Genomic DNA, 13,409 nt, shown 5'->3' with positions numbered 1-13,409 from the left:
TAGGTTATTTATAACGCGCTTCATACTTAGAGGTTTCCAGGGGCAGACCTGGGGATCGAACCTGTGGTGCTCTGTATCGTCTTGTTGTGAAGGTGAACACGTTGCCCCTGAGCTATCCTCCCAAGACTCCCTTGCAGAATCATCACCCTTTGGACCCAGTTTACCTGTCATTTCCATAATCGTGTGCATATGTTGCATACATGAATGATATACCGTGTTTTGAAATGGCCCCAGGCCAGACTCCTCCCGGTACTAAGTGATGTGACAATATGCTTAATTATTACCCATGCCATTAGTATTAAATTTACCGACTTCTTGAGGATTCAATTCTTTTTCCGCTATGACAGGTAACTTGTGCTTTTCAGGCTGAACACAGATGTCTGGGGGGAGTGCTTAACTTGGTCTGCTATCTAAACAGCAAAGCTAACATCTGGAGAGCGTCCTCGCAGATGCTCTTGGAAATGAATGTGCTCGGTCTACAGATGGACAATCCCTCCAAGCCATCAGCTTACTGCGTTATCCTCAGCAGAGATGTGCACCTCGCCAGGCCCTAGGTGATTAAGCTCACAGCATCCCCATCTGGACACCCCGGGGCTTATCATGACCTACTCTAGTCAAGCAAGGAGAGCACTGGCATCACAGGTTCCCCCGCAACAGTGGGGCGGGGTAGGAGAGAGGAGGGACTATGAACTGCACTCTGCAAATCGGCTGTGAACGTGAGTCACCGCACATCTGTACAATCTGAGCTCGGAGCTAGAAAGCAGCGTCTTTTTTGAGAGGTCATAACATACAACGCCTTTGCGAAGAATCCGGAGTTATCATTTAATGTATGTATTATATTAAAAAGTCACTAGGTGTACCCAACGTATCGTATGCCAATCTAGCTCTCGCGCACTTTCTCTCTAAAGGTGGCACAGTTAATACAGCCCGAGAGGAGGCGCCACTTTAAGAAAAGCACAGATCACCGTATTTGGGAGCTGCGCAGCAGCACAACAGATGCGCTGGCCCGCCCCCTGGCATTCATTGGGGCAGGGCGCGCGTACCCAACAACACTAAAGTATTACACGCTTCCACCACCCACGGGGGAGATTTCACAATGACAGGCCATTAAAGGGCAAATGTGAAATGCAACAAAAAAATAATTCTATCCTCGTTTGAGGGCATGGAATGCATGTGGGACAGCCTTGTTTCACGCAGCTGCGGTTCCACTTAAAAGAAACACATGACAGGGTCAGGAGGGATTCTGACTTACATTGCACATTCCTCAGTGCCTTTTCCAAAAGGGCACTGGGGAAGTAATGTCTTTACTTTCTGCATATGTCTGAGCATTTTCAAGTGCCTCCTTTAAAAAGCCCACAAATGCCCGCTGATTGGAACAAAAGCATAGAGTGGGTGCAGCAGGCATCTGAACGTGTGCATCGATAATGGAGAAGCATTTGCTAAGCAGTGACATTACTGATACTACCTGACCATAAGATAGACAATGTTGTGATTACCAGTACATATCATAGCAGTGCTTGAACACTGCCTATTTAATACATTTACATAAACTCCAACTGCTGACTTTGTCAATGCAAGTTTTCAAAAGGACGTCAATGGAACGCAACAGATAATCGAGTGGTCGAGGTCACACTTGGTTAAGACATTTTTATACATTTTTATTACACCATTGGCCATTTACTGCTGCAATAAGGCCATTAAATCTCAGCAGACTGCTTAGAAATAACTCTGGCAGCCTAAAGTTTGATCTTATTGCTTGATAGATTAATCTCAAAGAGTTCTGAGAGGGGATGGTTTGGCAGGGGAGGGGCAGGTAGTGGGCGGGAATGGCCATAGGGAGTAACATGGCCATAGGCAGTCACTGGGTGGGTAAATAAGCCAACAACACCTACACGCTAGTTCTCCTTCCTCACAGGCCATCTCCAAAATAGCTCTACTGTAACGCAATTGCTTCGGCTAATAGGTGGTGCTGAATCGCCACCTAATAATCCACACTAAAAATACAGATCTTAGATTTGACCCCTTTTTACTTCCATGTTCAGTAACCCCAATTCTGACCTCGCCTGCGATCCTGGATGTATGCAGTGCAGCCATAATCCCTTGCGTTTCTATGGAAAATAACAAAACATGCCTCTTTTCTGCAGCATCTGAAATGAAAGGTGGGCATGCTCCCGCACCCTAAAGGTGTCAGTTCTTTTGAAGTGGAAGGAATGCATCTGTGATGAATTTATTTATTTATCGGTCATTTGTTAGGCACTTATACAATTTAAAAAACAGTTTCAAATCGCCCAGAGGGCAACCGGGTGGGGGGGGGGACAGGGGAAGGTAGACAAAGAATACACCAAAGATAAATAATACGTAGTTGAATTAATAAAACAAACACATAATGAGAATAACAGGGAGGTGAGACGAACCTACTATGCCTTGTGAGTGTTCAGAACGTGCAAGTGCAGAGTGTCGCCTTCTCCTGAGTGCTTACATTGTTTGCCGTATTGTTATATTATTATTCCAATATATGTGTATAGTGCAAGCCTAGCATGGGAGCAGCAGACCTCTGTAAAGGCATAGGGTAAAACATTGGTAGTGGGAATTTAACAAGTCATGTTATTATTATAAGGGTATTTATTAAGTTATTAAGTCGTCAATTAATGAGCCAACAAGAAATGCACACAAAGAGTGGTGCACTCATGATGCACTATTTATTTATTTATTTATTTATCTACAATGCAATACTGTCTCAACTCTGGTAGATGAGTAGGGTTGTCAAGTGAGTGCATCCAGATGCTTCACTGGAAAACCTGGTTATAGTGCTCCTCAAAAATAAGAACTGACAAAGTCAGTGAGTTTATAGACATTAAAATAGCAACAAGCTTTTGGATTGAGCCAATAATTGATTGTGTTCAAGAAAAGACTTCAGTTATGCGTTACTGTGTACATGGGGAGTGAAGACACTGGTTTAGAATGGAGCACTTTGGTGCAATAGAGTTTAAACAAACTCAAAAAAAAACACAAAGATGTAGATTGTTTAACCGAAATAGATACCAATAGAGAATTGGATTACTTAGAATCTACAAATTAGGCATCATTACCTAGTTTGAGTAAATTAAAATGGTAGTCAATTATTGTGCACAACGGTAAGACTATTAGACGGATATTAGGGTCTTGTGTAACACGGTGTGAACAATGTAATTTGGAATGATTGGAAACGTAAAATGTGTTAGTGTTACGTTACGACTAAACATAGCCCCCAAAAACTAGCATGTATAGACCTTTTCGTTGATCTGTATAATGGAAATAATGACGTGAGATGCAGTACGTTAACATCTGACGTCATAGGTAGTCTATAACAGAACGAAATCCAAGATGGCGCCCTCACGCCACACCGAACGCCGCATTTTAGTGCTAAGAGAGGATGAAAAAGCGTAACCAAGCTTGACAGATGCTTAAACGGTAAGGATTTGTTTGAGTCAATGGAGTCATTGAAGAAGTGATCATATATGGTGGATTGTTAGGTTTTATGATATTAGATAACACATTGATGGATTATTGATGGTAGGACCTGATGAGCTGGGAAGTGAATCCGATGAATAGGAGCTAGATTTCCTGTTGGGAGAACAAGCACAGGCGGGTGCAGAGAAAATAAGTAAGTAAGTATAGATATAGAAAGCAGGTATGGACACAGGGTATTTGAGGAGAAGGAGTGGCGATACAACTATAAATCTTCAATTTGAATTGGTAAATTGGAAACCTATAAATTTGGCAAGGACTGGAATAAGGTATGAATTACCAATATAAATCATATAGGGTGAATTGGATAAATCAATTGATTAGAGAAATTGGTACAAATATAGAATGCAATTGCTACACTTAATAGTATATTGGTGATGGATTTAAGATAACACTGGTGCATAGAAAATAAGATGTAGTGATAAAAGGATTATCACTTATTGTCTAGTGGAATGTTAATGAATTACGTTAAACAGATTGTATAATAACTATAGGAGATTAACCAATTGTAATGAATTGTCAATAGGTTTATTGGGCTTGAAGAGTATTCTTTGTTTCTCATACAAGAAAATACCCCCACCCCCCTTTTGTGACTCGACATTGATCTGGCGTTTGGTTCATACTTAAATATTATTATTTAAATATGCCATGCAAAAATAAATTTGGGAGTCAAAATTATGTTGTTTGTTATTGGTACAACTGCCTTGAAGAATACCTAAAGTTGAAGGTCGAAACACGTGTAGGCAGGAATTGTGAAATAATTGTATTGACAAATAACTTTCAAGGTGTATAAAAGATTCAAATTGTGAAAACTTCACTCAAGAAATGTCCGGAATTCTAAAGTTATTACATGACTAACAAGTTTCAAGGTCTAAGAAAGACTAGAACTGTGAAAACCTCATGCAACAAACAAATGTCAAGTTAATAAATGTTGTATGATGAATACATGGTAAAACAAACATTAAGGGGTCTGGCACATTAGGAACTGTTAGATTGTAGAATGTAACTTCTTATTACATCAGGCTTAGAGTCACACTTTAAACAAACTGATGCAGCCAGTGGACCTTGATTAATTTATAGTGCAATTTAAGTGACTACACCTACAAATTTGGAAGAGAGCACAGGGAAGTACCAAGCCTCACCTACAAAATTGGTAGAAAGCGCAGGGAAGTACTAAGCTTCACCTAAAAATTTGGTAGAGAGCGCAGGGAAGTACTAAGCCACTTTTTTATTTGTTTTACGTAGGATAAAGTAGTTGATACCAGAGTAAAGAGGCGATAAAAGCGTTGCTGGATATCGCAGCGGTTTGAGAGAGATGACACCCTGAAGCGCTACAGCAAATGCAGCCAGTAACATGCACACTGCAAAGCATACATTTGCAGTCACGAATAAAAGGAGTATGTTGCAGTATCATGGGACTGCAGATTGCTCACTAAAAATATTGAAAGGCCCTGAAAGCATCCAGGATAATGTACCTTTTATCGGAAAACAGACATGTATATAAACCACCTGAATGCATAACACAGAGCATCCACTCTTTACACAAATAATCCCATGCATGCAGGAGCCACCTCTAGCTCGATGCACACTATACTCCTTATACACGCAGGGTGAATACTCGCAATATGCCCTTCCAACCAACCCCACCCAGCCCCCATATCAATGTACAGAATCAACATTAAACCCATAATTAATTATTCAAAAAGAGCACTGCCATATATTGCATCATTAACAGATCAATGTATACAGGGTTTTAGTCCTATGTAACGTTTCAAAGTTACAAAAAAAAAGTATTGAAATGCCAATATACCCAAAAACCTTGAAACGTTACATGGAGCTGCCCAGTGCTGAAATGACAGCACTGGACAGCTCCATCTAACGTTTCAAAGTTACAAAAAAAAGCATTGAAATGCTACTTTTAACATGTAAACTTCTGCATTTCAATTGAAACCAGTCCATGACTATTGTCGACGGATTGGTTTTGAAAGAAATGCACTTTGCATGTTAAATATAGGCTGTCACAGCTTTTTCTTTCGAAACTTTGTTTTCGAAACTTTTGTTTTTCAAAACTTTGTTTTTCGAAATCATCACTATAAACCAAATTACATATATTACCCTATACATTTTACTCTTAATTGGATGGTCCTTATCTTTAACCATGCCCAGGGTCCATCCCATTATGCAAGACGTCATATAGCTGGCATCATCCGACCGCGTTCTGATTGTTGGCACCACAACCTGCTGACACTATCACAACACTGGTGTCTGTTACTGCTGTGGCCTTGGATGTTGCACTTATCCACAATGACCCAATTAACCTCTGGTGCCGGTGGGAAAGGAGGTATTGAAATGTTGCCCTGGCCAAGAACTCACTCCAATCTCATATTTTCACGCAGGGCGTTTTGCTCAACCTGGGACAACTTGTCCCATACTCCCGTTTACTACATCCTACTGCCTGAAGGTGCTCGATTTAATTGGGTCATAATGTGCATAGCTATTCAATACATCTTGCTAACGTTTCCTTAGCAATGTTACTGCGTGCACCTTCCAATTAAACCTATGCCTATTTCTGTCTGTTAACAACAAGAATAACTTAATTTTTGCTTATCTAAACTGGAACCATGGAAAGGTCTGTTTGTGCAGGTTCAGCTATCCTCTCTTTTCTTCTCGGCCTTGATATTCTCAATCGTCTGGACAGCACTTGTGGAAGAACAAAAATCCCTATTTCACTATTTAAACCAAAAGTCTGCGCTTTCTTAACTAACTGTGTACTGTACAGAGCTTTACAAAAGGGAATCATGGTGTGTCCTACCAAAGTGTGCACGCCACCATTTGCTGCATTCCCTCTCTGTGTACTCAGCAACCTAACCCTCCCTTAAATCTAACAACTAGTTCCCCACAGTGTGACAAACTAACCTACTTGTGTTACATTCTACATGGCGGTAGCATACACAATATATTCATTTATTCCAATTTCCTTATTCTATTTGTTCGCTTTCGTTCGGGGACCGGTGGGGGCGGGCCCTTGCGTATCACTGCCTTTACCTCCTCCATCACTCACTTGTGCCCTGAATGTATACAGCACACTTTAATGCACATCCCACAGGCCCATAGTTTTATCTCCCTCGCTCTCAGCACCACTTAACTTCAAATGAAGTAATGTTGGCCAGCCACGAGCTGTGTGATTAGAGGAGAAGATCGGTGCAGAGCCCAGGCTGAAAGGTGCCTGCGCTGTAAACACAGCCTGATCTGCGAGTCAATAATTAGACAAAACTATATAAGCCTTTAGGGAAAGATGGCATTCTGTTCGTGAAGATGCAGCAAGCCCCCATACACAGTGTGACTGTGCTGTGGTGACAAGCAATATCACTCTGCGTCCCAGCTTTGAAAGCAGTAAATCAATTACCGCCAACAATGGCAGAATCGGAATTGCTGACGCTTTTTTTTTTACCACACTGTCAAATTTGTAATGACTCATTATTTTCCAGCAGCTCCATAATCGTCCTTGCTCAGTATTCAAGTTTCTTCCTATGTGGCTGTGTCATACAGTGCAGTCCCCATGCAGTGAACACCATTAACACAAATGGGTAATGCACTCTGCAAAAGTCATTTGGAAATGAGGAAGGCAGAGTACAGAGAAACAGGGAGACAGAGAGGCAAGCATGAAGAAACGCAGGAAGAGGAAGAGACACAGGGACAGCGAGCGACAGCGCTACAGGGAGACAGAGAGGCAATGGTCACACAAAAACGCAGGAACATATACAGGGATAGTGAGAGACAGGGCCACTTCTATCATCCACCTAGAGGGGTGAGGGCAGGAGCCCCCCCAGCCCCCCAGCCCAGCAGAGGATCCAGATCAGGACCCAGGCACGGAGCGTGCTATCAGAGCAGGGCCTGCCTGACCCTGTCCATACAAGGTGCCTGACTCGCCCATGCCGGGCGCATCGCGGCACGATATCGAGGCTGAACCTCGATTTGAACAGAAAGAACCGCCGGCAGGCGGAATCGCCGGCCAGTCCTAAGGCCATACAAAGGCCTGTTCTGCGCCTGTTACGCGCATGGGAGCGCGGAGTAGCCACCACCTCTGCTCAACTTGCAACTTACCCACTGCCAGAACCCTCTCGCATAAGGAGAACGCATTGTAAGTACATGCAAGTACCGGGACATTACTGTATGCATGGACTCTTAGCCACTCCCACTTAGATGGGTCTATGGTCTCTAGTACTGGTCACATACATACCACACCTGTTTGTTGTATTGTTTGTTGTGGCATTTAGACCATGCTACTGTGTTTGCCCTATGGTTGCATATAGACCACGCTATTGTATTGTGCCTTATGGTCGCATTTAGACCACACTACTGTGTTGTGCCCTATGGTCGCATATAGACCACTCTATTGTGTTGTGCCCTATGGTCGCATATAGACCACACTACTGTGTTGTGCCCTATGGTCGCATATAGACCACTCTATTGTGTTGTGCCCTATGGTCACATAGTGACCACGCTATTGTGTTGCGCCCTATGGTCACATAGTGACCACGCTACTGTGTTTGCCCTATGGTTGCATATAGACCACGCTATTGTATTGTGCCTTATGGTCGCATTTAGACCACACTACTGTGTTGTGCCCTATGGTCGCATAGTGACCACGCCATTGTGTTGTGCCCTATGGTCGCATATAGACCACACTAATGTGTTGTGCCCCATGGTCGCATAGTGACCACGCTACTGTGTTATGCCCTATGGTCGCATACTGACCACGCTACTGTGTTTGCCCTATGGTCACATTTAGACCACACTATTGTGTTGTGCCCTATGGTCGCATATAGACCACACTACTGTGTTGTGCCCTATGGTCGCATATAGACCACTCTATTGTGTTGTGCCCTATGGTCACATAGTGACCACGCTATTGTGTTGCGCCCTATGGTCACATAGTGACCACGCTACTGTGTTTGCCCTATGGTTGCATATAGACCACGCTATTGTATTGTGCCTTATGGTCGCATTTAGACCACACTACTGTGTTGTGCCCTATGGTCGCATAGTGACCACGCCATTGTGTTGTGCCCTATGGTCGCATATAGACCACACTAATGTGTTGTGCCCCATGGTCGCATAGTGACCACGCTACTGTGTTATGCTCTATGGTCGCATAGTGACCACGCTACTGTGTTTGCCCTATGGTCACATTTAGACCACACTATTGTGTTGTGCCTTATGGTCGCACCGATGTCCTTCATCCGCCAATCCTCTGCACGGCGCATCGCCCCTAGCACACACATTATGCTACTTTGCCTTACCATGATCATGTTCCCCTTCTGTGTCATGCAAAGTAATATACTTTGCAACGGTAACAGCTACATAACCCATAAAAATGGACTAGCTAGACCCGCCTGCCCAAGACATTACCCTATCGTCTGCCCCACACCATTCCTGCCCACTACTCCAGCCTTCCTCCCGGTCTCACAATTTGCTTATCCTACCCATGACCACGCACAGCATTACGATGTCCTAGACAATAAGAGTGCAGATAGATCCAAGCAGAACCCTACCGACATTAGAGCACCCTGCCCCACCCATCATCACAGCCCCTCCACGATGACCGCCCTTACTGTCTCTCAAGCAACCACCCTCATCCCTACCGATCGCAACAATAGACTTGGTGCCAGAATCCACCATAAAACTAGCAAACGCCCAGCTAAACTACCCAACAAAACTAACAAGTACACTATAACCCCCATCAACTCTACCCTCCATACACTAAAAGGAGCTCTTCTAAATGTTAGATCACTAGTCGCCCATTCCATAGAAGTCGCCGACATCATTCTGACTAACAACCTAGACTTCCTTGCTATGACAGAAACTTGGTTACATGAGGCTGCGGGACCATCCCTTACCCTAGCCATCCCTGACAACTACACTATCCTCAGAGTAGACAGACCTAACGCTCGAGGAGGTGGTGTAGCCCTCATCTTTAAGTCCTCACTTGATATCAGACTAGGCTCCTCTCCTCTACTCAAATCATGTGAACACCTTACAGTTAAACTACAAACCTCCCCGAAGAGTACTATCACTATGCACCTAATCTACAGACCCCCGGGTCCACCTGGCTCATTTGAGGAAGATATCACCTCCCTAGTAGCCGAAAGCTCCAAACCTTCAGCACAAATGATTATACTGGGAGACTTCAATCTCGGGTTTAATGACCCTCTTGACACCCCTGCCATTGCCCTGGCCACGGCATTAGAGGAGCATGGCCTCCTTCAATTCTGCTCCAAACCCACCCACTCGAAAGGCAGAATCCTTGACTGGGTAACCACCCTCCATTGCAACATCACCCTAAAGGACCCTGTACAGCTCATCTGGACGGATCACCACCTCCTCCCCCTTGACATTAATATCAACAACCTAGTGCACAAAAGGCCTATTATTGCTCCGGCCTGCCTAACTAGGAAAAAGAGCAACATCACAGCTGAAGCCTTAATGCCTCTGGTGACCCCCATTCTGAACGCCCGACCAACTACAACTGACTTAAACTCGCTGGTCAACGCCTATAATGACTCCATGGCTAAAGCTATCGACACCATTGCCCCATTAAAAATGTGCAAAGGGAAACCTAAAGCGCACATGAATACGTGGTACACCCCAGAGCTCAAACTTCTCCGACTACAAAAAAGCAAACTTGAATCACTATGGAAATCGGTGCCTTCAGTAGACAATAGAACCAACCTCACCAATATCTCCACCCTCTACAAAAATGAGATCACACGTGCTAAGAAAGAATCTCTTAATTCCAGGATCTCACAGGCAGGCTCCAGCACAAAAGAGCTCTTTAACATCTTAAAGGAATTAGAAAACCCCACTCCTCCCGAAGATACCTGCACAAAGGATAAACCTTGGTGCACAGGGATCCAGAATGCCCTTGCCAACAAAATTTCAGGGCTCCAAACTAAAATTGGAAACAAACGGCAACAGCTCACTCATGACCCCACCTCCAGACCCACCCATCCCCCACTCACCGCCACTAGCTCAGGCTTCACCTTCAAAAAGGTTACCATACCTGAAGTACAAAAAATTATAGCATCCTTGAAACCCTCGAACTGCAAGGGGGACAGTTGCCCCGCACAGATTATCAAGGATGCTGCCAGGGATCTCTCCCCCTTCATCACCAAATTAATAAACTTGTCTTTTTCTAACAACATGGTCCCAAGTAATCTGAAACAATCCTGGGTCCTACCCTTGCTAAAAAAACAGACCCTCGACCCAGACATACCCACAAATTATAGACCCATTACCACTGTCCCATTTTTACTAAAGATTCTTGACAGAGTGGCCTATTTACAAATTCAGGATTACCTTGAAACCTATTAGTAGGTACTCGCCAATCTGGCTTTCGTCCCCAACATGGGACGGAAACGGCCCTTGTTGATCTCAAGAGCCAGATAGACGAAATCAAAGATAAAGGGAGGGCTGCCATCCTGCTTCTCCTCGACCTCTCCGCTGCCTTTGACCTGGTTGACCACAAAATCTTGTGCAACCACTTATCATCGGCAGCACACTTCTCCCACTCGGCGGTCACATGGATCCAATCCTTCCTGGACAACAGGACCATGTGAGTCTTCTCACCCATAGCAGCAGCCGACCCTATTCCCATTACCTGCGGTGTCCCACAAGGATCTTGTGTTTCACCCACTTTGTATAATATATTTACAAAGCCCCTATTCGATAAACTGGACCATCTGGGTGTCACCTACACCAACTACGCAGATGACACCCAGATACTCCTTACTTTATCAGGCAACTACAACGCGGACGCCAACAGGATCGGTGAAGTCTTTTCCATCATTCAGGCATGGATGGCCACACATGGCCTCTGCCTGAACGATGACAAGACTGAACTGCTCCTTGTCGGCTCACCCAACACTATCCGGAATCTCAGCCCTAGCTACTCTAGCTTCATCATTGACGGCAACACCATTCCCACTGCCAAAAGTGTAAAAACTCTGGGTTTCTATCTCGACACTAACACCAACTTCGCCAAACAAATTAATATGACCGCCTCTGCCACTGCTTACACTGGGAAACTAATCAGAGCCTGCAGACCTTTGATATCCCCCAACAATTGCCTTACTCTAGCCAGAGCACTTATACAATCCAAACTGGATTATTGCAACAGCCTGTATGTAGGTGCCAATAAAACGGTTGTCAATAAACTGCAAGTTCTACAAAACAATGCACTCCGTGCCGCCCTTAATATTCCCAGAAGAGAACATATCTCAGCCACAAGAATCACATGCAAATGGCTCTCCATCCAACAAAAAATAGACCTAAAAACTATCTGCCTCACCTACAAAGCTCTTAACCACCTGGCCCCACCTTATTTAACCGATAAATTCACCTTAAGACAGAATATTAGAACCACCAGATCCTCTAATACACTACAACTGACAGTGCCCAAATACTCCCTAAAAAGAGCCGGTGGATCCAGCTTCCCAGTTCTAGCCTCACATTTATGGAACACTATTCCATTGGACATCAAATCTACCCCTACATTTCAACCCTTCAGAACTAAGATCATCACCTGGTTACTCAACAAATAACTAGCACTGTATGTATGTATGTATCCGCTACGATGTTACTAATTCTACTATAACTGCTTTCATAACTGCTTTTGTAACTATACATATGCTGCACAAATGTACAAATGTTCTTACCTATACCTGTAACCTGATGCTTAAGCGCCCATATACCTCTGGGTCAGGAGCGCTATACAAAATAAATAAACAAACAAACAAACAAACAGGGAGACAGAGAAGCAAGGGGCACGAAGAAACGCAGGAAGAGACACATGGACAGCGACAGCGACAGACAGGGCTACGGGGAGACAGAGAGGCAATGAGAACGAACAAACGCAGGAAGAGGAAAAGACAGAGGGACAGTGAGAGACAAGGCTACAGGGAGGCAGAGAGGCAAGGAGCACGAAGAAATGCAGGAAGTGGAAGAGACCCAGGGACAGCGAGAGACAGGGCTACAGGGAGACAGAGAGGCAAGGAGCACGAAGAAACGCAGGAAGAGACACAGGGACAGTGAGATACAAGGGAGGCAGAGAGGCAAGGAGTATGAAGAAACGCAAGAAGAGGAAGAGACACAGGGACAGTTCAAGACAGGGCTACAGGCAGACAGAGAGGCAAGGGGCACGAAGAAACCCAGGAAGAGACACAGAGACAGTGAGAAACAAGGCTACAGGGAGGCAGAGAGGCAAGGACCACGAAGAAATGCAGGAAGAGGAAGAGACCCAGGGACAGTGAGAGACAGGGCTACAGGGAGCCAGAGAGTCAAGGGGTACGAAGAAAAGCAAGAAGAGGAACAGACACAGGGACAGTGCAAGACAGGGCTAAAGGGAGATAGAGGCAAGGAGCAGGAAGAAACACAGGAAGAGGAAGCGACCCAGGGACAGCAAGAGACAGGGCAACAGGGAGATAGAGTGGCAGGGAGCACGAAGAAACGCAGGAAGAGGTAGAGACACAGGGACAGTTGGAGACAGGGTTACAAGGCGACAAAGAGGCAAGGGCCACGAAGAAACTCAGGAAGAGACACAGGGACAGCGAGAGACAAGGCTAAAGGGATACAGAGAGGTAAGGGGCATGAAGAAACGCAAGAAGAGGAAGAGACACAGACAGCGAGAGACAAGGCTACAGGGAGACAGAGAGGCAAGGGGCACGAAGAAACGCAGGAAGGTGAAGAGACACGGACAGCGAGACACACAGCTAGAGGGAGACAGAGAGGCAAGAAGCACGAAGAAACGCAGGAAGAGGAAGAGACACAGGGACAGTGAGAGACACAGCTACAGGGAGACAGAGAGGCAAGAGGCATGAATAAATGCTGGAAGAGGAAGAGAC

The 13,409-nt window shown here is 44.8% G+C and overlaps 1 protein-coding gene across 1 annotated transcript; it reads left to right on the top strand.

Moving 5' to 3' along the window:
* Nucleotides 1-12,496: 12,496 nt before the first annotated feature.
* On the top strand, nucleotides 12,497-13,030 carry LOC138448047 (octapeptide-repeat protein T2-like). The gene has a single exon (XM_069604589.1). The coding sequence runs from the start codon at nucleotides 12,497-12,499 to the stop codon at nucleotides 13,028-13,030; it is 534 nt and encodes a 177-aa protein (XP_069460690.1).
* The last annotated feature ends 379 nt before the right edge of the window (nucleotides 13,031-13,409 follow it).

Source organism: Ambystoma mexicanum, chromosome 3q (genome assembly GCF_040938575.1).
Source record: "Ambystoma mexicanum isolate Mex_15411 chromosome 3q, UKY_AmexF1_1, whole genome shotgun sequence".
Classification (NCBI taxonomy): Eukaryota; Metazoa; Chordata; class Amphibia; order Caudata; family Ambystomatidae; genus Ambystoma; species Ambystoma mexicanum.
The sequence above is the reverse complement of the archived record's forward strand: the minus strand, read 5'-3'. Positions and strand labels throughout refer to the sequence as shown.